General features: G+C 30.8%; 1 protein-coding gene across 8 annotated transcripts in view; it reads left to right on the top strand.

The window, feature by feature from the left end:
- Positions 1-26,275, top strand: part of LOC124359615 (protein kinase C-binding protein 1-like) — a 106,040-nt gene extending 79,765 nt beyond the window's left edge. For 4 of the 8 annotated variants that reach the window (XR_006922171.1, XR_006922170.1, XR_006922169.1 and 1 more), the window contains 3 exons: positions 12,854-13,039; positions 19,075-19,182; positions 22,898-22,912. Coding sequence is in view for 1 of the 8 variants with exons in the window: in XM_046812499.1 (XP_046668455.1) it covers positions 19,075-19,182; positions 22,898-22,939 (150 nt within the window). In the remaining 7 variants the exon portion in view is untranslated. Of the gene's footprint in view, positions 1-12,853; positions 13,040-19,074; positions 19,183-22,897 lie in introns of all 8 variants that reach the window. The other 4 variants (XR_006922167.1, XR_006922166.1, XR_006922168.1 and 1 more) reach the window with 4 other exon arrangements.
- The last annotated feature ends 463 nt before the right edge of the window (positions 26,276-26,738 follow it).

Raw genomic sequence — 26,738 nt, 5'->3', positions numbered from 1 at the left:
GTTATAAACACTATATAAACTACACTGTAATAGCTTCAACAATAAAACACGTAAATTATTAATAGACTAAAAGACATACATTTATGAATAAATAATTAGACAACAGTTAAAAACACAAAAAACATAAACTAATAAATTTAAAACAATGAACAGTGAATAGACAATATACATTACATCAAAATTCATTAAAATACATACATTTAACTATCTAATCTGGGAATTTAGCTTTGATTAAAAATTAGTAAAAGATGTCCTTAAATTTACCATAATCAGTAGCTAGATAGTCATCAACCTTGTAGAAAACTTGTTCCTTTAACCACTTTCTCAAGCAATATTTGAATTTATTAACAGAGACAGTGTGAGCGGATTGAGGCAATTTGTTAAATAATCGATTTTTCATGCAAAATATGCTGTTATTTGTTTTTGTAAGTCTAGCAGGTAGTAAATCTAGGGCATAGTTATTTCTTGTTGTTATAGTTATGTATATCAGATCTAATTTTATATTTATGCAAATTTTCTTTTACGTTTATTAGACAGAAATATATATATAAAACATGGGAGTGTCATTATTTTTTAATTCTTTGAAAATGGGAAAACAAGATTCACGATTGTCCAGTCCTTTTATGGTCCGTATAGCATATTTTTGCCATCTAAAAACTTGTTCCATATAAGTACTATTTCCCCATAAAGTAACGCCATATACAATCTGAGAGTGAAAAAAAGGCATAATACGCATTGATCAACATATCACTACTAACACACAGTTTAAGTTTTCTTAGTAAATAAATTATTTTAGATAGCTTTTTGCAAAGGTATTTTATATGTACATCCATTTCAAACTGCTGTCTAAGTATAGGCCAAGTAGTTTAATAGACTCTGCTTCAGTTAATTTAGTTAGTGAAAAAATAATTGATTCTGTCTTTTTTTTATTTATATTTAAATGATTTGTTTTAAACCAGCTCTCTGCAATATTCATTGATACATTCTGATCTATTTGGCAATTTTTCTCATGTCTTTTCCACTCCAAACTAAAGTAGTATCATCTGCATATAATACCGATTTGCATGGTAATATTACCTGGGAAATCATTTATTGCTATTAAAAATAGGAATGGTCCCAATACAGATCCCTGGGGAACACCAGATTTAATTAATTTGAAAATTAGATCCATCATTATTTTGATATACCATTTGTTTCCTGTTACACAAGTAGGATGTCATTAAGCCAAGTTCCACACCCCCCCAAACCATAACATTGCAATTTTTCCAATAATATTTCATGAGAGACACAATCAAAAGCTTTGGTCAGGTCAATCAGGAGTAGCACATGTCAATATTTTATCTTCAAAACCGTTCAAAACATAATTAATAACACATTCAACGGCCTTAATTGTATTCAAACCTGGTATAAAAACCAAACTGTTCAACACAAAGCAAATTATTATTAACAAAAAAATTATATAATTGATCTTTAATACATGCCTCAAAAAACTTTAACTTATTACGGGGATTAATGATATTGGTCTGTAACTTGATGGATCAGACTTTTTTTCCTTTCTTATAGATTGGTATTACCTTTGTAAATTTTTAACACATCTGGGAACACACCTTCAGTTAAGGCTCTATTGAACAAGAAAACCAATGGCTTAATTATAAAATCAATGATTTCTTTGATTATTCTATTTGATAAACCATATATGTCTTCACTATTAGATGTGCTAAAATTACTGACAATCTTTTTTACCTGTTGTTCAGTTATTGCTTGCCAGAAAAATGTTTTATTTTGCATTATTAAATTATTATTATGTAAGTATTGATTTACAAGTAATGTTGCTCCCATGACATCAATAGGTTTGTTAATGTTCATTTTCTGTTGGTGCATTAATGAAGTAGTCATTAAAATCATTAGACTTAATTGGACACTCAAGATTTCTACTGTTTCCACCAGATTCTTCTCTAACTACCTTCCATGCTGCTTTGCACTTGTTTTTAGAATTTGCAATAAATTCATTATTGTGTAACATTTTAGCCTCATTAATTTTATATCTGTAATGTTTTTTTTTCCTTCTGATACAGTTCTTTTAATTGTTTTTTTTTTGTCCAACTCATCATTATTACATTGGACATATAAGTTATAGCATACAATTACTCTTTCTTTAATTTTTTTTCAACTCATTGTTTGTACCACTTATTTGTTTGCTTTGTTTTTATTATGTTTGAATTTATTAGTTTTTATAGGACAACATTGCTCAAAGGTATTTTCTAAGATAACCTAACACATTTGTAAATAGCAATTCTACATTCCGCTCACAGAGCAAATAGCTCCAGTCAGTCTCACTTAATATGTATTTTAAGAGAATTGATAGCCTTTACAGATAGCACTCTAAAACTACAAGGTGATGCATCTTTCTGTTTGCTTTCTATATTCTCCCTAAGTATCTGACAATAAAGGCCATCATGATCTGATATATGTGGTTTGAAAAACTTTGCATTCACTTACATTATGTACATTATATTAGTTATGATGTTGTCAATACAAGCCAATCCTCTAGTAGGATTTTTGTTTTTAAACAAAATAAATTATAAGATGTCAGAAGGTTAAGAAAATTTTGAGACTCTTGTGAGTTATCTGAAATATTTACATTGAAGTCACCTGTGATAACTAAGTCATATTCAGGCCATAAACCTTCTGGTAAGAAAACTTAAAAAATTGTCTAATTTTGTCAAGAATAAGTTTATTATCAGACTGAGGGGTACGATATACACTAACTAAAACTATTGTGGTAACTTTTTAAAACAATAGCAACTACTTCAAAAATACTTAAAACACAAAAACAATTAACATTTAGTATTTCAAAATCGATGCTTTCCTTAATAAATATGGAACAGCCCCCACCTCTAATGAGGTTCTTCTCTACAATACATGTCAGCCACAACAAAACCTTCAGGTACATAAAGTAATTTTTCATATGAGTTAAGCCAGTGCTCATTTAAACTGACAACATTACAATTAAATTCATTCAACATTACTTCTAACATTCCAACTTTTTTTCTTAATGACTGAATATTTAAGTGAACTAAATTAAGTGGTGTACTGTTTATTACATTTTTACTACTTATATAACATGACATATTTTTTATTTATGATATCTATTGATGTTGAGGCCAACTTCTTCTGTAGATAAGGTTTTGTGACTGTTCAAGCTGGTCTTCCATTTTCTGAAGTGAACGCGTTTCCCAAGTCTTTCTGATTCATTACATCCACATCACTTATAAGTTGTTGAGGTTTGAATGATGAGAGTCCCCAATTCTTTTCTGATTATATTTTATTACCGCTTCACATATTTGTTCTGAAAGCCACATTTTCCCATGAGTGTTGAGATGCATACCATGTCTTGTGTGATGTTGTCGCATATGCCTTACTAGATTCTACAAGAATAATATTACAATGAGTACAAAATATTATTATATTTTTTACTCAATTGTTTAAGGTTACTATTAACTTTTTTTACCTCACTGTTCACAATGACCAACTAATATGGAGAACAAGTAATTGCACGATACAGTAGACTTCATGACGTTAACGTTCTTGTTGCAAATAAATTGTATTATTTGTGGTATTATTTAGGTAAATGGTATAAAAACGTATTCTAAAGTATTTAGCTTTTGAGGATGTGGTATTAATGAAGGAAATGGTTTTTTAATTTTCATTATATTTTGATGTAAAACGTTCTATTTCAAGCATTAAAAAGATAATTGTCTCATTATTAGACATTACTAGAATAATAAATATTTTCTGAAAAATGCTCCTTTTTCAGTTCGAACAATATAACAGTGCAAGTTAACAGTATCAATTAAATAAACCCAACCAACCCAAAACTTTATGAACTTTAACCCTTCAACATGGGGATTTCCAAGATATATTACAGTTTGAGTGTTATTGCGGTGCAAATTGTTTTATTAATCTTAAAATCTATTATTATGGTCATAATTCAATAATAAATACATCGGTTGCACACAAAAGAACAAAAATCAAGTGATTTTTTACAATAGTTAAGACAAAGAATGGTGCATTAGGTTTGAATATCACTTGACTTCCACCCAAGCCATCCACCGTTTATTTAAAGTGGGTTTTCCTGCCGGCTTTACCACTTACCAGAGGCTCATTAGTATGCACCGGACCGCAAAAATCCCTAACATCAGGTGCAAGAATCGAACCCACGATTCCCAGACTAACTCTCGCGTTTGTATCACCTTATACCACACAGACATCCCGATTTAATGTTTTGAATGTACAGATAACTCACTTAGGATTTCCCCGGCTTCGTTCATCGGCTGTGACTATCTTGTGATACCACTTTGTAGGGTTAAATAGTTTGCATACTGTATTTTGAAATTTTTTAATGAACTTCATACCAATTTCATAGCATTGTCTCTATAAAATGAATAAAAGGCTAACAGTAAAAAATTAATATAAAACCAATTGTATTGTAGTTTAAAATTTTTACAGAGTAAGCTTACATAACCATTAAAAACAGCTAATAGTAGTGCACTTTGTTTGGGTACCCACAATAAAATTTTCAGCATATATAGTGGAAACAGTAAGATTGTTCTGGTACCTTAACGTATAATAATTATATACAGTATAATCTCTACAATCATATATGTTCAGTAATCGTGCACTATGCAATAGTTGTGTTGGTCAGTCTGATAATTTGTTTCATGTATCTACATGTGAGGCTGAGTTGTAACATACAGTAATAGTTGTTTCTACCCACCACCACTGAGTACAACAAATTTCTGTCAAAGTGTTTGTACCGTAGTTTGAAGAGTTGATGATAACAGTGTTGTGTGATGTCAGAAAATGGAAACTTGTGACATTAACATTAGATAAAAAATAATAATAAAAATAATACATTTTTAAAGTTTTGAGAAAGGTGAATAATTCATTAGTCTAATGAATGCATTATTGGCTGTGTAACAATACATGATATGGTCTAATGAATGCATTATTGGCTGTGCAACAATACATGACATGAAGAAGAAAAAGGACAAAATTGAGTCGTTCTTCAAGAGTAGTGAGTCCTCTGCCAGTGTTAGAGAAATTTTGAAAATGGTAAGTTAATACGATTAGAAAATGCACTTTGCTTAATGCAAGAAAGAATCAAGTAAACAGCTGTTTAAGGTGACATTTTAAAGGAAAAGGTAAAATTCTTTAATAAGAAAAATATGAGAAAGCTCAAAAATAGAAAAGACGTTTTGTAGTTGTATTGTTAACTGTAACTGGTGAAAAATTCTCAAGCTTATTACATTGATAAAAATGGCTTGTTTCATTGATTTTTCCAAAAATATTTGTACATTGACAGAGCCAGTGCTACTTTTGCACCTGACCGATAATGAGGTAGACTCTGTGTCTACTGAAGCAGGCACACATATGGCCAACAAAATAGAACTGTGGATGCTTTCACAACTGTAATCACCTGAACTGACATCCTTACACTAAAAAGACACCAGGCAAACCTCTTGTAACATTCTGTAATGTCAAAAAATCCTGGAAGTAATTTTTCCTGTCACCAAATTATTAATTAAATTTTTTGATGATATTTAAATCCATCAGTTTCATACATTAGCTGAAGAAGCAGGATGACAAAGTAATGGGATATGAAAGCCTTCACAATCCGTATGAAAATCTTTTTAAGGTGAAGTTTACAAGGAACACCAGCTTTGCAAATATAAAAATTGTCACATAAATGCATGATTTAATATTAGGTTTGTCTGAAGTGATCTTTGGCTGTTCTGATGAATTACTAGCCTTCTGCAGTGTTGCTAATAAGGAGAACAGGTCTGATTGTTGTCCACCTAAAATGTCTGTATAATAATTAGCATGTAGCTTGCTTTATTTCTTTTTCTATAAGAAAGGAGACACCAAATGCCTTTTTTTAAATTAAAGTTTATGAAATTGACCTTGTCATGGCATTTTGTTGGTTTTAGAGGTAAAGGAAGCATAGTGGGTAAAGGAATCATGTAATACTGGCCCTAGTACTGGAAAATAATTCTGCAGGTTGGAGATAGCTGTTAGTTGGAAGATGTGTTATGTAATACCAACCTTAGCGAATAAAATACAACAGAGAGTACAATGAGTAAAGATCAGATTTTGCTGGCAATTGAATTTTTAAAAGATAATTACAAAAACAAACTTGATATATGAAGTGTGTTGTTTAAGTATGTACTGTTTTGAAATTCTGTCTCACGCTTCCACACTGTCTACCTACATCTGATAGCAAGCCATGAATGCAATTATGACAAAAATTGATCGTTTTTACATCTATTAATGCATATTTCAAATGACTCCGTCAATTGAGAATCCCTCCGACTGTGAAGTATGTATTATTATTGGTTTTCTTTGTGCTAAAGGCATGAAAGCAGTTGAAATTTGCTGTCAGAATTAGTAACTATATGAAGAAAACATTATGTATGATGGAATGGCATTCAAATGTGTAAGGACTTTAAAAGGTGGCTAAAAGAATGTTCATGATTAGAAACGGAGTTGTCGGTCTTCAATGATCACCAACAATTTCATGTAGAATGTGAATGATATAATGAAAAAGAACAGAAATTTCACAATTTATTCATTATCAGAAGATTTCCTCAAGTTTCAAGAAGTGTTCTCTATGAAATTTTTATCGAGAAACATGTTTTGCTGTATGACAATGGCGATCCACGTGCAGCAAAATGAACTCAAAATCTCATCACAGCATTTTGCTTGGAACAATTTGATAACCTCCCAAACAGCACCAATTTAGTGCCCAGTGACTATCATGTGGTTTATCATCAGAGGAAGCATTTTGAAGGTTAGAGGCGCTACAACATCAATAGCGTTTAAATGATCAAGTTGTGGACAGTATATTATAAGCTGTTTTTAGATATGATAAGTCCTTTAATATTGATGCAATTACATAGAAAAGTAGATAAGTGTACTTTCATATAACTACAAAATGTTAACAAGAAGTCTACATAATTTTGTAGTATATCAAAACAATACTTACTTAAATAAGATGGCTTGTATTTCAATGCAGTTTGGAAACAAATCCTTCTATTCAACATAGATTAAACTAGTTAGATAAATGACTTTTTTAACCTTTACAGAGATGAGTAGTCAGATGAGCTGTTTGAGTTAGATTTCTGTCTATCAAATCTGGTCTTCATGGCAGCCAAAATGTTAGTCAACTTTATATTTATTAACAAGTATCTCTATTATACAGACCACGAAAAGTAATTTTGTAAACTAATAAAACAGAATCCTGTTTGTTTTAGGTGTTAACACAGTATCTGGTACAATATCTCTCACAGCTCTGTTGAAATATGACGTCTTTATTGTAATTTAAAATTGAGCAGATTGACTGTATAAAAAATTTACAAAACATTAACAAGAAATACCAAAGCTGTTCTTTTTGGACAAAAGTTTTTATTTAGTTCAATACGCTTGTTTCCAAGTGCCATCATCATAAAGAATGATGACCTGCAGTCTCAGGAATAAATCATTTTTACTGCTGAGTACTTTTTTCTGAGTATACTCATTAATATTTTGTTAACACTGCTTACTTCAAGAAAAAGGTAATAAGAAAACAAAATATTGCATGTAATTAGTGTTATCATCATTACGTAGTAATAGTAAATAATTGACATGTCCACTTAGTGCTTTTTACTAATAATAACCAAAATATATGAAAACTTTATATGCAAAACCATACACAACAATTTATATTTATATCTTTACCACAAAAATTTAACTACTCTGATTTATATGTACAACTTATATTCCAGTTATATATTGACTCTTTTATGAATACCTTATTTTACACAAGTTAAATTTTCAGAAGTTAACTTACTGTAAAACAGGGAGCTGATGAACCACAGTCTAAGACATTGGACTGTGGATATTAAAAAAATCAGTTTCATGCCCATATAATCTAACTGTTCTGTTCATAATAAGCAAAATGATATAACAGTTTTGCAAACTAAAAACAATATATGTTTTTTATTAGCTGGAAACAATAAATAGTTCTAAATGTTGAATTTGTTAAAAATATGGCAGATATCATAAAATTACTTATAAAACCCTGTTGCATGCTGGTACTTTACCCGTAGCTTCGCCTGCAGTTATTCTGCATTGAATTGCATCTAACACTCCATGTATTCGATGTTGATAGTTCAAACAATTTCAGTAATACTGGAACTATTTTATTCTAGTGTGAAGAAACTCCAAATTCATAGTTCTTAGCTTTCTTAAAAAAGCATTTATGATGTAACACGCTGGAGTAAAAATGGAACACAAAGTCCTTCACTCAAAAATTTATTTTAGTTTTTTAATTTGTTGCTTGTGCTTCCACTTGCATTTCCCCATGGTTTTGCACGCAATTTCGTGGGCTTAGCACGTGTATGAGCACTTCTGATTTGAGTGAATTATATTTCTGACACCAGTGTTGGGTTTACCTTGTTGCCACGATCAAGAAATTCTAAAAAAAATGTACACTTATGGCCATTTTAATTTACTCTGATCTTAGTATTTTTTGTTTTTGTTCCATAGTTGATTTTGCCTTGTTTCTCGATATATATCACATATCAGAGAAGTCCACTTGTGTCAAAAGACAACTAAAATGGGTTTTATAACAGTCTAAATTTACAGTAAAAGTTAGACAGTAACTTTGTCTTTTATATCTGCATTACAGTACTGACTTTCACTGTACACTTAATAAAGTATATTTTTACAAAAGCTTCTAATTTTTTTATAGGGACATTTTCTTACTCTGTGATGAACAGTGGTTTCAGAAAATGTCAAATTATTAAGCTTACTTTATGCTTTCACGCTATAAATATACACAAATTGAAAATATTGCTTAAATGAATTAAATATATGGTTGTACTGTAATAAAGCAATGTTGACACAGGACATTTGATTGCAATGAATAGACTCTTTTAATTAATATTGATTTACTGTAATGCAATTTTAGAAACCAACTTGGGATTTTTCTCTACTTTAGAGACCAGTGGCTATAGCCTGGAGGGAATTTTGAAATAAAAAGAAGTCTATATTGTAACCAGGAACGCAAGAATGTCCATGTATAATTGTAGTAAAAATGGTTGAATAGTTACACGTGAAAGTGTAAAAACAATACACTCACTTTCTCATTTATAATATTCTCAGGATTACTGTTTTCACAGTAGCATTTATTACAATTTTGTGTACATATTTTGTTACAATTAGATGTAGATACTTTTGTGTACAAGTTCCTTTTTTACTTCAAAACTCAGAAAAAGAAACAAGTTAGGTTGTGGAATATTGAAAGTTATCATCGTTCATTCCACTTTCATAAGGTTTAGATTCACTGGACTTTAAAATGTCATCAATAATAGTGGCTCAAGTATACAAGTCATGATAGATGGTCCTAATGTTGTAGTTATGTCTGAAATATTAGTAGCATAATGTCAAATAATTGTTAAAAATATAATTACATCAACAAACACATACAGGTACTGTATTTCTTTTTCCTCTTGAAGATCTGGAGATACTTCAACCTCAATCAAAATTGTAAAAAAAATTGCAAAAGTACCTTGGTATGTATCCAATTAAACGTTACATCAAGATTTGAACACCACAACAGTCAAAGAAGAAATTATTGAGTTCAATTGCAACTATCTTTCAAGATGAGAAGATCTACTTCATAATTCTGAAAATGTGTACAGACACCCCCGATCTGCTATACTGGAACTACTGTTTAGGTTCTTGAATCAATTATGTTAGTGTTAACAATGGTTAACATCTAACTTAATTTTAATTGTTAATGTTATTTCTGTATATAATATTTACTTATTAGTTTTCTGAAATTGAACGGATTGTAATAAATAAAATGTTTTTAAAAACATTCCTCTTGAAATTATCAATAACATTACAATTGTAATATTATTAAGATATATAACATATATAAAGAAAACAAAGATTTGAAAGAACTATTTGTGAAAAAAAAATTATTCCACATCAAAGTTAAATTACCGCTAGGAGCAAGATTTTATATAGTTTATAAAAAATATAAAGTGTTTATTAATATGCAAAACAAAATTTAAGTTAGAAACCTAAACCTTTAAAACAAATAATTATTATTTTAGTTATGACATTGACTTACTTTTAGCTATTTAAAACAAACAATAATAAATTTTACAAAACAATTGTATTGGGTATTCATTTAAAAGAAGATACATAAATACAAAATAGAATATTAAAATACTACATGGCCCTGTCAAATTCTAAATGAATACAACAATTACCACAATGCAAGCATTTGTTGGAAAACCAAATAGGCTAGATAAAACCATAATAGTGTGACAAAGCTCAGCAGCTGGTGCCACAGCCTATAAATAACATGTCCAGTGAGCTAACATATATATTTTCACTGTAACAAATATACAAGAGTAAATCTGGGGTTACTGGATGAGATCTGTTGATTGTCAAAATAAAACTATCTTAACTAATTGGAGTTTGTTGTTTGCCTGATAGGAAGTAAACAAGGACCTCTATTATTTAATGTCAAATACATAGGATAAACTAAATCAAACAATTTATCCTTGAATAAATCTAAAATAACATAATGTATTTTTATTTCTGATATTATTGCCACTTACTGATATCTCAAAAGGTTCATTGATTCTCTCATCAATGTTTTTGTTCTTTGCTACTTGTATGCTACATATACCAAAGATGAGAAGACCAAGATGATAATATTGTATCGTAATTAAAGCAACTCAGTTTATAAAGATATAGTGATGGGAAATATTGTTCACAACATGATACATTTTACAGCCGTCTCTGGATAGGTTTAATCTTGTAGTTCTCAAAGTTACTGCGGCTCTCGGACAACAATTTTATCAGTGGTCTACAACAACATACAATTACTAAGTCATTTTTGCTTGCTTTTGTTTTTTAGTTACAGTGGCATTTCTTTTGTTCCTGAATTATAGGATAAAAATCTTGTAGTAAAACTAGGAGTCTTATTATTAAAAGTCAACCGTATTGGTATTTGTATTGCTGCATTGTTATCAATGTAATGTCATTTTCTCTTACGATGTAGATAGTTGGTGGCTCCAAATCTGAAATTCACTAAACAATACTTTTTCAATTCTTTTATTGATTAAAAGATACAAAGCTATCAAGATTAAAATCTTTCAGTGGGCAGCAACTATACTGGTTCACTGATAGTACCTACAATGATTGAAGCTTTCTGATCAACAAATTGTTTGATTTCATACATCAGTGTAATTAGATTGACTTCTCTCGTACAACAATAACCTTCATTTGTGGTTAAGTGGCACCTAAAATCAATGGTAACGTAGTCTTTTCATGTTTATTGTATTTAATCTTAAATAAATGGTTTGTTTTCCCTTACAAGAGGAGACTGACATCTAGACTCAATCCCATTCCACAGGCGTATGTGGTTTCTATGGGAAATTTTTCCTTTCAATTATTCAAATGTATTGCATATGTGATTACTGAATAAATAATTTGATTGAATTTGAGTTAAGGTTATTAAGGAATTAGCCAATTTGTAGAAGATTTCAGAAAATTATAAATATATAAATTGTACTGAAATAAAATCTGTAACTGATTCCTTTATTTTTTTTCTCATTAAATTAAAGGATGAAAACATTCTACAGTCAAAAAGTCTACTAGAGGAAGGAGTGCTGCTAAATCAGATAATTTTTCATTCCAAGTTTATACCAGTATAATAACTAAATACTTAAATAATAGTAACTTAAAATATATTTTAAATATCATTATTGATAAGGATAATAGTAACCTTCCTTATATATGGTAAGGTATTATACCTTCCTTATGTATAATAATATATATGTATCTCTTCTTTTTTTAACATTACCACTGTAAGTTTTTTTTTTAACTGACCACATTTGATTAAAACATTGGAAGATCTTACAAATGAAGAGAATAAGGAGAACAACTCAGCAATTTTTGTCATTGTTGTAACATGAGTAACAACTGAAAAAAACATTGACACATTAAAAAAGGTGTTGGTGATTTTAGTTGTAAATTGTGTATTCAATGAACAAATTATCTATACAAAATCAATGTTAAACTGTGAGAGTTTTGATTTTTTCACTGTTAACCTTGAAATAACTGAGCTCACTGTATTTGCGAAGAAAATAAAAATTAAAAATAAATGTAAATAAATAAATGTTGTATTTGTATGTGACAAGATTGGTGTTTCATGACATACAGTAATAAAATTTTTTTGTTAATAAGAAAGTTGGAAATCATGGTATTAACTGTATGAAGTGTAATAACTGATAAACCAATTCAACGTATTTGAATTTGTTTACTTGAATTATTACTTTTGAGGAATAATTATCAATTTAAATCCCCCCTGTGGTATCACGGTTTACACAAAAATTATATTAAAACCCTTACAGCTGTGTTACATTTCTAGAGTTGTTAATTTCACGAGATCACTTGCGTATTGTTCACAGTATTTATAGCTTAATTCTTACCACATTTTATGGTGCTATATAGAAAGCAGTATGTAACAGTGCATCCATATTTATTATTATAGTGTAGAAACTTTTATTTATTCGTAGTATCAATAAGCACTAGTATTTAAGCTAGTGTAAAGCACTAAGCGGTAGTATTTTATTTGAGCACAATTCAAATTAAAATAAGAATGCTTTATTTTATTTAATTCTGGGCTTATTTGAAATTAGTGTTGAGGTCCCACCCGCACACTAAATAAATGGTTTTGTTTCCTACTAATTTACTTTCTACCTAATAAAACCCACCCATCCCATCCAAGCAGAAGCATGTGCCTGATGCATGGCTAGGATCAGAGAGAAAGGTGACGGGAAATGCTGTGGGTGATGAATGGAACAAGAAACTCATTGTCCAACGCTGTGGGAAGTGTGGGGGTTGCATTCATCCCAAAACTTACTCAGCTTGCAAAAACTGAAGATGCTCATTTATCCAAACTGAACTAGAACAGGTTTGTATATTAGATATCAAACTGTTGTTATTTTTTTAGTTTTCATGCATTATGTTATATGGTTTAAAAGAACAAATTGTATGTACAAAGTTTTTATTTGTATTTAAAAATATTAGTTTCTTGAACATTAATATGTAACTTATAAAGTATTTTATTAACTTCTCTTACACTAACTTTATTTGTACATCTGTTCACTAAGATTTCTGTTCTTGCTTTTAACCTGTTGACGAGTGCGCACGGCATTTGCCGTGCCGCTATGACGGTCCATCCTGAGTGCCTCATTGACCAGTGACAGACTTTTAGGGAGTAAAATAAAAAAACTTTTAAATGTTAATAAACTTGTTTATTATAGTTAAAATATATATAAAAATACATTGTAGATTGTTAAAAGCAATAATTTCGTTTTAAATTTTGCTAGTTTGTGATACTGCTCAAAACAAGGTTATATACAAAGGGCGACCTCACATGTTGAACATTCATAGCTGGTTTTTTTCTTCTTTGTCCAGTTCAAGTGGTATGTTTGCTTGCACACATAGCACTGCCTGAGTAGTTTACACTTCTTTGTGTCATTCTGGGGGAGTGGCCTTATAAATTGGTGACCTTGGAAGGTAGCAGGTCTTGTGTCCCGCCTCCGATTGGGCATGCCACGTTCTTTCCGTTTTTTTTTTTTTTTTTGCTGTGAAATGATTTTCTAATAGTTGTCGGATCAGATTTAGCCTAAAGTCTATTATAAGCAATTTTGCAATGGTGGTCATTGTACAGTAACCTATAACACGCAGGCTAAAAGCGCACCAAAGTTCTTAACCTGAATGAAAACGTTAAATAGTTTTAAAAGTTATTACCAGGTGCCACTACGATACAGGACTAGCGACACTATTAGGAACAACTGAAAAGTTCCAAAAATCTCCACTAGACGTCACAGTAAGTCAGTGAGAACGAACTGACAGTCATTAGTCTGCAACGGAAAATGCCGTGCTCCCTCATATGGGACCAAACGGCAAATGCCGTGCGCACTCATTTGGGTATGTTTTGCGGCACTCGTCAACAGGTTAAATATATTAGAAACCTAAAAGCTAACAAAGACAGTGTTAAACCCATACCATCAAAAACCTGTTAAAAATCTGAATTTGGAAAATTTTTCAATAACTTCATGAAAACTAGTTTCTCATTTTAAGATTGTAGTACATTGAACCATTTAGTTTGCCTGTTGTCACAAAACATATTTGTTGTACAAATAGTATTTTTGTTAATTTTAACACATTTAAGAGGATTTTGTTAAATTTAGTTTAACATCTAATTCAAGACAATAAAAGTAGCAAAACTTATCAAATAAAGATTTCTTTACCGTAATAGTAGATTTGAAATTATTAGGATAATGTTCCTAACTGTTAAATACCAGTAATATGTTCTATTTCTTATTAAATAACTGTAAAAGACTCCACAGAAAATGTTATGACAGTCTGAAAAAATTCAAAATTGTATATAAATTTACAATTTTAATTTAAGGAGCTTTGTTTTAAGTAAGTACTGTTTTAAATTGTAGACACTGATCCATACACACATAATAATATAATATATTGATTCAATACAAATAGAATTAGACTTTTATTTGTGTATTTGTATGCTGATCGTACTTGTTTAATATACCTAGAGTAATTGAAATCTGGTAAACTGTGTAATACATGCTGTTTTGCACCGTGTTTTTAAAGTAAAAGACATTAAAGTGAATTTAAGTGGTGATTTGTGGAGATTATGGATAATACTGTTTGAGCAGTGCAGTGGGTACAAGGAAGGACTTGAGGATTGAAATGGGTGTATGAATGGAGGTATTAATATTTTGGAAATCATCTGTCAAGACTGAACATTTGGTGCCAGAAGTTTATGCAAAAGTTAATAAAAACAGCTCCTTTATAAATTCATAATTGAGTGCCTGAGACAGAGAAGGGGCTAAGCCACTAAAACAAAGTTTTGTGATAAATGGCTGTCAAAAGTGGTCAGGTTAGTTGGAAAAATTGTTGAAAATCAAATCTATGTATAAAAAGTTTGACAAAAGTAAGGTTGTTTTTACAAATTGAGCTTTAAATTGGCCCACAACACACACTTCATACACACACACACACACACACACACACACACACACACATATATATATATAGCACATTCACCCGGCAAGTGAGAGATCCGGGTTCGAGTCCCGGCGGAGCAAGTATTTGTGATTCAATGTTTATTGAAAAAATTATATATATATATACATACATATATATACATACATAAATGGTGTATTATATTGACTTATAGTAATAATAGACAATATTTTTGAATCACTCTAAATTAAAAATTCAATGGTGTATGAATATTATATACCAATATTCAACACATTAAAATTAAAAAATACTACATTAAGGATTTGAAAGACAATTTTGAATGTAATTATATATCTTAACTGTAGTAGAATATAGTTATATAGGTTCCCGCTGACAAGTATTGTACTTAGCGGGCCTCAGTAATGCATAATTTTTTAATAAATTCAATTCAGTATATATATGTATGTATGTATACATGTACATATGTGTTTCTATTGTATCATATCTCATTCATTTATATGAGTTTATTGAAAAGGAAAATATTATTATGAATAACACCAAAGTCAGCATTATTATTAATACATTTCTATTAGTAAGTCAATGTTCCTCTTAATGTCTCTTTACATTTGCTGGCTTCAGGTTATTGTACAAGTCATGGTGCACTTGTTGTATGAAAGGCTGGATGGAGTAACATTAAGTTAAAGTGTTTCTGGGAGTTAATTTCTCTTCCAACAGGGTAAAGAAATGCTACATTATCCAAAGCCTCTTTCAACACTATGATAATTAGAGATTCCTCTATTATATTTTTTTATGACGGCCAGCCTGTTTTTTGACCATATAGATCTTAGTCCACGAATCAATGTCTGAGTAGTAGTATTTAAAAAATATATATTCTGGGCTGTCCTTAATAACTTTACTGAAGTACCATCTCTAATGTCAACTTTCTTTTTATCAGTATTCATACTATTTTTTTGTATGATATCAAACAGTTTTTTCAGGTTGAAAAAAATCTGGTGTCTATGTCAACTACTTGGAATGGATCTTTCACCCTACATTCCCTAACAACTTTTCCAATACGATACAGTAAAAAAGTCTTGTTTTCGAGCTTTTCTGTCACTTGGCATAAATGTGTGTGTGTGCCCAGGTACAAGAAAAGTATGATCAGTTTCTTAAAATTTTCTAATATGGACCAAAATATAGTAATATAATATAAAAATTACCGTATTTTAATTTTAAGCACTGCAGGAATCTGAAAAGAACCACAACTTCTTTTTATCTTGTGCCAAATTAGTGCCTAAAATCACTGTATATACAAAAGAACCAATTTCACAGGAGCCACGAAAAGCTTGTTCTCTGGCCACATCCACATAAACCCTTTGTTATTGTTACGTACATGAAACCCAAGGTTATATACCCACATATGTCTCAAATAAAATACTTTTTCAGTGGATATTTTGGGCAGTGGCATTGCTTGTTGAAGATCATAGGTAATGACATAGTGTTCATAAGATGAACTTTGCGCTCTTCTAGCTTCTGAAAGTAGTCTATAGCCTTGTTCTGCCTTTGTTTAATGTAGGCGAATGGCACAAGGAATGTGATATTTCTCCTTGAACTTCCACTCATCACAAACCGAGCAAGCATCAGTTAAGGGTAATTTAAACCCAATATTAAATTTGTGGTTGAAAATAGAGAGGTATTTTTCATATTTCATAGGCGGGCCTACATCTTTATCACATCTGTTTCCAAGTTCTTTAATGTAGAGTCTGTACATTTCTTTTACAGACGATACACTTTGAATGAAACTTTTGGTGGGATTTTTTCTGCTGTAGTGGCTTGTATACCAAGGAAACATGGAAAAATTTTAGTATGATTTATTACAAAATTAGCTAAGGTCTTCGAGCTTGTTAACATTGTTACCATGTTTTTATGTTTATATAAATGGGATATTGACTTAAGCCCACTTGATTGGAGTGACTGATTTAGTTCATCTGCACATTCTTCATCACTTAGGCCTACAGTACTCATGGCTCCTGGCGGCTTATCTCCAGTCCTTGCGATTGATATTCGCTTCTTAGAAATAAAAAATATGTCCAAGAACGATTTTAAACAAACCCTCATGTCCTTACCATCCCCATTAAAAAAATAACAGTACGATACCTTTCTCCTACTTTCGCCCCTAACATCAGTTTGTTTGTTTTTATAGGTTCATTTACAAGCATGTTTCTTAATGAGTCTTTTTCTATGTCTGTTAATGTGTGAAACTCACACCAACCTTGTTTAGCTTTTTCATTTTTCGTAGTACAGTCACAATCATCCCCCCCATTCTTTTGCTGGGACATGTTTGTTAGTTTTATCACTTTGTTTTTCAGAATTTCGAAATATTTCTCTTCCAATTATTATACTTTCTTACACGTTTCTTAGGTTTACCACCACATTCACACCTTCATTCACCATTTTTAGGTTAGAAACAAGCAACATTTACAAACTCACAGCAAAAAATATTCAACTGTAGTGGCTTTCCCCACCATTGTCAATGTGGCATAGACCCTTCTCTTTCTCTCTCATAAAACAGCTGGTGCTCCAACTCCTGCACTTTCAATAGCGGTTTGAACAGACAAGGAGACATGCCACATGTCCAAATAATTTCTTATATAACTAACAGGTGGAAGCACTAACTAGAACCATGGGAAAAAAATCAAAATTGAAGGCTGTGTGGCTTAGCCCCTTCTCTATCTCAGGCACTCAATTATTTATTATTAGTTTTAAGTTTCAAGATGTGTTTGTTTCATCATTGTAGAACACATACTATTGATACTGATGATATTTAAAAGCTGTTCTACAATGATTGGCAGATCATGTGTAAGATTTCTATGAGAATGGATTCTATGCAAAGCTGTTTGTTATGAAATTGTACTGTTTATTTTTGTTATAAAAACTGTACTTAATAAAAAATAACATTACTTTTTATGTAGCGACTAAATATGATTCCCTTAATCAGGTTGTTGGTTTATGTCATTACCTACAGAGATGAGAGTACTCTAAGAGTAGTCGTAGGTGCATATTGAGATATTTTCAGTCAGTAGTGTCTCTGGGAGGACTAGACACCAGTTTGAGTCATATCAGATTATTACTTTTGGGTTAGAACACATTTTATTATGAAAGTCGTACAGTTCACAAAAAAGGTATTTGTTAAGTTTAATTCCTGTATGAACACAATTTCTTTTTGACTAGCCATTTTTATGAGATGTGGATTGATTCACAAATAGCCAAATTGAGAGAATAGATTATTTAAATTTTGCTAGAGTCTTTGTGTTCCTTAATGTTGTGTCTTCATCTTCAGAGGAATGGGATGATTTGTTTTGTAATGGAAAGGATGTTTTTGTATAGGTTAGAAAAGGACATGTTCTGAACTCTTTTAATATTATGAATCCTATATTGATGCAAAATTAGTTCTTATCCATATAGCCAAAACAGGTTATTCTTTGAGCATTAATAAAATCTATCTCCATAATATTCACAGGTAATGAATAATATTCGCCTTTTGTAAATTACACTCTTTCCTTTTATTTATCTCTTTGGTTTAGGTGTATAATAATGAATCCATGTTTCGTATACTAAAACAGATGCAAAACTCCTTTGAGCGTAAGACAAAATATTTTAATTCAAAGTAGCAATATTTCATTTCAAATTAATGGAAACAATTTATAGTTGGTCATGATCTAACACTATCAACATTGACATTCTAGTGTTTTTTTTTACTACACAGCCTACAGCAGGATTGAGTGTATTTGAATTGTAAGATTACTTAGGTATTGTTGAGTTATTTAATGATGAACAATTAGCTTTAATAGTACGGTATTAACATTAATCTTTCCTGTAAAAAATTATTATAATTGCATTCTTTTTATTATTTAGTTTCCCAAAGATATCTAGTAATATGGTTTGTTACAGAGAATTAGACAACAGCTGATGCCTCCCCCTGCTAACCCACCCCATTATCATCAACCCCATCGCCCTAATCAAATGTACTCGTCTCCACGATTCCAACAAAGGGCTTCAGTAAGTATATCTTTATTATTTTAAAAGATTTATTGATCCATTACAACATGCTGTCTTTTAAATTGAACGTCTGAGTGGAACAACAGTAATATTCCAAAAAATGAAAAAAAAAGTTAAGATAGCCACTTTGTTGTTTAAGTGTAGTGCTATCGTTGAGTGGAAGAACAGAAATATTCCCGTGCAAACCTGTCTATTAAAACAATGCTTACCAGTTTGCAATGAGTGGAAGAAAAAATAACATTCCTGGAATATTACTCTTCTTCCACTCAGAGGCCGCGCCGTGCTCACGTAGTAGTACTTGTGTCTACCACACGAGGCGCTGTCCTCTCACAACTGACTGTTCATTGTTAGTTTTGTTTTGTCTGTTGTTTTGAGGTTATATTGTGGTCAAAACTGTGCTCAAGTTCAACAAATATATAAAGTAAAAGTGTTACTATATTGATACATTATTCTAAATTAGTAATAATCGTGTTATTACAGGACGTGGATTCTCACATACATTTTGTTTGGTTTTTAACTGATCAGCAAGTGCCAAGTTTAGTTTGAACACTATGCCGTTGATTTCTGAGTCTGACACAGAAGAGCCTTAGAAGAAAGAGAGGTAAGATAAACAAAGAAAAGCATTTAAAAGAGATGGAAAGATTAGGTAGGGCAAAGGGAGAAGAATTTGTTACCCACAAAGGTTATTTAGTGGAAGCTAGGAAAACTGGTTCAGACTGTGGTTGCAAAAAAAAGTGCATGGTAGGTTTTACTGATGAGGAGAAGGAGGCCATAATAAATAACGTTTATAACGGGCGCGCTCCGAAAAAATGAAAAAGATACTTACCTTCTAGGCCTAATTGACAGATATGAGGTAGCCAGACATCGCCCTTTAACAGCTGATTCAAAACAAAACTCATCATCATTCAAATACAATGCCATGAAAGGCACATGTCGCACTGAGGTATGTCGTAAGGCTTATATAAGCCTTCATGCTCTATCAAACTCAGTCGTGTCACGATTGAATAAATTGGCTGAAAATAATCAGTCCCCCTCTGGACATGAGAGGTAAACATCTAAAAAGAGGGAAACGTTTTAGACGCTACAATAATGGTCAAGATAGATGAACATATTTCATCATTTCCTAAAAAAATTGCACATTATACCAGTAGGCCAGTAACCTATCTAGATTCATCTCTAACAAAGAAAAAAATGCACGAGCTTTTCATTGCGAAATACCCTGAAATGGAAGGTGTTGTGAAGTATGAGTTTATCTCAACCATTTTAACACTAACTATGGCTACAGGTTTGGACAGCCTCAGGTAGACGTATGTTCTACGTGTGAGGAACTGTCTACAAAAGATCAAAAGTACTAGCCTCAACGATTGTAGCAAAAACGAGTTGCTGCGGCTGAAACTAATCGTCCATAAAAGACGAGCTAAAAAGTTTTATAAAAAAATTTGAAGAAATATCAGAAATTTGCAAAACCCAGAAATGATGTAGCAGCTATTACTTTTGATTATATGCAGAATCTTCCCATTCCATTCATGCCAGTCCCAGGAAATGTTCTACCTGCGGAAACTATGGTTTTACGTCTTCAGTATACATGATATTGGCAGTGGAAAGGCAGTTTTTCTATACATACACTGAAGGCGTGCTAAAAAAGGTCCCGAATGAGGTCTGTAGCTTTGTTTTGGACTATATAAACACCATTCCTGAGGAGGTCAAGGAGCTGCATGTCTTTAGCGACGCCTGCGGTGGCCAAAATCGTAATCACACCCTCACTAGACTCTTTTTGGCTTTAACAATGAATGATAGGTTTGAAGTGGTCCACCACTACTTCCCAGTACGGGGACACAGTTTTCTGCCATGCGACAGAGATTTTTCTGTTATAAAGCGTGCAGTTCGGCGCCTAGACCGCATTTACATACCAAACGAGTATGCAGACATCATTGTGAATGCCAAGAAAACTCCACCAAAGTTTGAGGTGAAGGAAGTAAAAAATGACGATATCTTGAACTTTCACGAGTGGTGGCCACACTATTTCAAAAAGTCTTCCACAGATGTTCAAGGGAGGAAGGAAAAATTTACCATCAGCAAATATAGGCATTTAATGTATACTAGTGACGGATGTGTAAGAGCTTCCGAGTTTTATCAATGGCATCAACTACTTAACATTCAGACTATCTAAAGGACATGATAACATAATTTTGCTTCCCGAAAGAAAAACTTTTACACCGGGAAAACTCCTGTTAATCCCAAGAAAATACAAGACATTGCGAAAGTGATACAGTACATCCCAGATGAACATCAACACTTTTACGAAGAGGTGCTTAGACTGCCTACGGACTCGGCTCACAGCGACGACGATGAATAAAAGTTGCTTACAGAGTTAAAGGTAAAGTAAATAATAATATTACTATTGTTTTCTTAAACACACATATATACATCTTGTTTGTACAGTCACCCAAAAGTCCACCAAGCAAAGGAGTTTATATGCATAAGACTATGTAACATAAATCTGTTATAATCTTTTTATATCGAACCTAATCGAAGTTAACCTACTAATAATATATTTTTCTCATTTACCATGATCTTTTTACACCTGATTTAAGCTAATCATCCTATTTTTCCATGATTTAGAGGCCTAATAAGCTTTTTATTTTACAGATTACCAGGAAAATGGATGATAGCAAAACGATTATGATTGCATAATCAGTACGGGGAGAAACATTTAAAGGAAAATCTTAAAAAGTCTTAAATATTGAAGATATAAATATAACATTGTAATTTTTCCCGTTTTAATAACAATTTTAAAAGAGTTATGTCTCAAAAGTAATTAAATATGCTGTTATTTATACCTATTTTTATGAAAAACAGTTTTGAGTGGAAAAAAGATAATATTCCATGACATATTATAGTAAATACACAAAAAACTATAAATTTGTGCGTTTTTCGTCCCATTTTGAGACAATATTCAGTGTCCAAACATCTACTCATTTTCAAATTGTGGGTTTTTTTTGTCAAATTTCAAATTTATTAGGTATACAGTTTTTATTGATTTCCCGGAAAATGAGTTTTTGGAATAATACTGTTCTTCCACTCAGACGTTCAATTTATGTGGATAAAAATAAATACATCATATTGAAACCATAGCCAAGATATTTTAGATGTGCCTAATCACAACTTAGTTAACTATAATTTAACTACTCTATCATCTCATTAATCCATATCTCCGGGTAATCCAAATCAGTGCTACAGAGTGGAGAGAGTCCAAATTTTTGAAGAGTAATTTCCAGCAAAATTTATTGTTTCTTTAACACAAAATAATACACACAATAAATTAACTATAAGTTATTGTTAAGTGTTGATAAGATAGGTTCCCAAAATAGTACATTTGTCTCGCTAACAAAATCAGAGGACATGTCCTCACAATTACAGTGTCTTCAGTGTCTTACAGGTGTTATTGAACATAAGTAGTAAAGTAAAACTACCCTAAAATGTTAGAGCATTTTTTACGGAGTTAATGCATGAATCTATTTGGCAGAATGCTGCAAGATAAAGCCTCATTTCATTACCTATTACCTCTCTATATACAGGTCTAGTTTTTGTATACAATTCAAGGCCTGAAAAATAATTAGGGGATGAGATTATGTTCTTAAACTATCTGTTGTTATGTTAAATCAGCTTTATTTTTTTTTATAATACTGACTAATTTTGGTGTTTGCTGTTGCAGTGTAACCCTCATCCAATAGACACACTCTATTCTGGCAACTAAATGTTAAAAGATATTCAGCTTCACAGAACTGTATTTGATTACATCTTCCATTCCTCATTTCGTTGTCACTTATTATTTTTAATGTTCTCACTAAAGGATCTATACTATGTACTGAGTCTGTACAATTTGTATAATTTTTGTACCATAATTTTACGAAAAGTTTGTTCCTTTTTTTACTTGTTAGTTAAGTTATTTATTCACGGTTTATGTTTTAATTTGTTAAACATTTTTACAATCTAAGTTAAAACTGTTATTAGTACTATTTAGTCTGTAAGTGTTTTTATTTAAAATTAGTTTGTATACCTTTAAAAATGCTATCTCAAGTGTGAGACCAACTAGAATGGATTGGGTGCCTGGACCTTAATGGTCCAAAAATTCATGTGGTTCAAATTGATCTCAAGAATTTGTATTACTCTTAGAAACTGATCAATTTGTGATGTCTACATTTAACATGGTTCCAGAAAATATTTATATTCCTAATTTAAATCAATATATTTCACACACAAATAACATTGGCTAACAGGAGTAATAGCATCAGTAATGAATGTTTGGAGTAGTAGGTAGATTAGGTACAATAAGAGAGCCACTGAAAGATTCAACAAGTAAATGTAACAAGAGAATTGACTAAACGGCAGAAGTGCTGTATTTTTCCCAAGTACTACATTTGTTCATTTAAATATTCCATTTTATATGTAAATTAACTTTGTCTTTAAACCCTTTTAGGACCAGCAGACTATTTATAGCCCGAAAAGTATGTTGTGTAAAAAGACAATGCAGGCTATACAATGTTTGTACTAGGTTTGCTGTAAAAAGACAATGCAGGCTATACAATGTTTGTACTAGGTTTGCTGTAAAAAGACAATGCAGGCTATACAATGTTTGTACTAGGTTTGCTGTAAAAAGACAATGCAGGCTATACAATGTTTGTACTAGGTTTGCTGTAAAAAGAGCAAGGTATCTGTAACCTGCTTTTTTGTTTTAATGTTTATGAGTTTAAAATATTGTAAAATCGTGTTTCTCTATTCTAATGTGTGTCCTACAAATTTTCAACTAATATTTAATTTGGTCAAATGTTGGTAGAATAAATGATCTAACATCTCTCTTATATTGTGTAACACATATTATATTTAATCCATTTTAGCTGATTTGAAATTTTATTCCACTATAAAATAACTTTTTGTATCCTTATTTTCCAACCAATCTATATAAATTTTGTACTATGATACAAAATAAAATGAATAACTGGAAAATAAATGTTTCCCTCAATATTTGAACTTATTTTAGTTTCAGACGTCTTAACTGGAACCCTGCCCTAGAATTGAAATTTCTTATAATAATACCTGTTTTCACAACGTAATGTAATATGTAGTTTGTAAGTAAACATGGCATCCATCCAGCTCTAGTTTTAAGCTCAATTTGTGATTTAAAAATCAACCAAAATTAAGCCAATTTTCATGTCTGTGATACAGAGGGACTTAAGTTTGGTGGTGCAAATAATGGGTATTTTGCAAAGTATATTTTTAATATAATGAAAACTAATCTAATATTTTGTCTTTGTTTCATAGAAGTTGGACAATATTTTTCATACAGTATTGTATCCATTTTTATTAACACATTCTTATGATATTGTAAGTGATTTATTCTGTCTGTTGTTCAACTGCACACTCTTGGTTAATATATAGTTATTATATTACCACATTGTTTATAAATACTACAGTTAGTTCAGGGTTGGTAATAGCTTGTATTTTCGTCTATACTCTATTTTGTTTAGTATATATTTTACTGGGAAGCAATATGCAAGGTTTAATTTAGTTTTATAGAGCAGCACAGATGGCAGTATCATGTCAATTATTATTTATGTCCTGCGATAAGATGTATTTTGTTTCACGAGTGATTGGTTGTTAAGTATCATGGCATCTCATTCAAGACATCAGCACCATAATAAAGGTACTTTTATTTGAATATAAACAGTATTAAGAACGATTTTGTAAAAATAATATAATGTAGTGTAATTTATATGTTTTGTTAGTAAGTTTTATAAAATTAATAGCATGTTAAAATATGAAGGATTTTTAACATTCAAAATAATTTTCACATTACACTTCTTTGATACTTTTGTTAAATTTAATATTCAAATTAATAAAAAAAAACTATTATGAAATAATGTGTTTTCGTGTTTCCAAAAAGGTGTTTCCAAATATGAATGAAAGATTTGTAGTTATAGTAGGTTTTATTTTTTTTATCTAAATCATATAAGGTCCAAGTTTAACTTTTCCAAACTATACACCTGGTAATCCACGAAATTTACTTATTTTAAACTCATTATCATTGTTTTTATTCACAGTGTATAGAAAATGGTTTGAAATATGAAGTTATTAAGCTGTCAGCCTGCTACTGAAAATTATCAGTATAATCTCGAAATATATCTGTAGACAAAACTCTGGCATGATGCTTCCATTTTAAATACCATTGGTAATATAAGGTTTATGGAAAGAGTTTTATATATTTTTTCATTCAGCAAAAGTGGTTTTTTACTCACTGAAGCATGTAAAGAATTAAGAACATAAACAAATATCGAGAAGCTATAACAAAAAGAAAAAGAACCAACGCTATGTTGAATATTGTATTGTATTGAGAGCTATTTAAAATTATATATTCTTGATAAAAAATTCACGGCTTTATAATGCAAATATTCTTTTGACAGAGTTTTCTTCAAAACAGAAAAAAATTACTCCCAATAAACTGAATGCTACTTGGAAATCTATTTAAGTATTTTGGTGAATTATTCATCATTATAGTATTTTATATTCACCTATTCATAAGTAATAAATTTATAAAATGTGGAAAAGATGTGCTGGTCTGAAACTAATTTTTTACTGTTTTATTACAGCATTAATACCTTGTATAGAAAGCTAAATACTATGTGTGAACAGTTTATTGTAATAAGTTATCACATTCCACAAGTAGTTTATAATTTCATTCCACAAGCCTTTAACTGAATGAGTTGAAAAAACCTTCACTAGATGTCATACAACAGTGTACAAATATTAATACGTCAGTAATAGCCACAAAACTGTAAGTTTAGACACATGTATGGTACTTTACCTTCTCAACAGTTCAAAAATTCACTTTTGTAGAATTCTTATTACATGTTTCGGGGCGAAAGTCCCATCGTCAGGTGTATAAAAACATGTTAAGTCAAATGAGGTTGAAAAAATGTAAAAACACATATTAAAACATACAATTCAATACATAAAACATACTAAATCATTATTTAATGAAACACAATAGACAATAGGCTTTATTAACAATATCATCAAGACATGTTACAGAGTCAAACAGTTTTTAAAAGTGAATTATATTATTAAATGAGAGGTCTATTTAATAAAATTATCAGTCTTAAAATAAAACTACATAGGTAGATGTTTCGTAAAATATTTATCTTGTATATGTTTTATTTATTGAATTGTATTTTTAAATGTGTGTTTCTAACTTCATTTGAGTTGCGCGTTTTATACATCTGACGATGGAACTTTCACCCCGAAACATGTAATAAGAATTCTACAAAAGCGAATTTTCGAGCTTTTCACAAAGTAAAGTACCATGTATTTGTCTATAAATATTGCAGTGCTCACTAATTTGGCTATGCTTTTGGTGCACTCATCAAAGCTTTAACTTATTTAAAATACTTAAACTCTGTATGCATATTTTAATATTTATAAAATTATGCTTTCTTCATATTGTTTAGTAATTGTCTTTGTGTTTAGTATCAGCACTATTTTTTAAATTCTGCATTTTT

Source organism: Homalodisca vitripennis, chromosome 4 (genome assembly GCF_021130785.1).
Source record: "Homalodisca vitripennis isolate AUS2020 chromosome 4, UT_GWSS_2.1, whole genome shotgun sequence".
Classification (NCBI taxonomy): domain Eukaryota; kingdom Metazoa; phylum Arthropoda; class Insecta; order Hemiptera; family Cicadellidae; genus Homalodisca; species Homalodisca vitripennis.
Note: the sequence above shows the minus strand (reverse complement) of the source record. Positions and strands in the feature narration are given on the sequence as shown.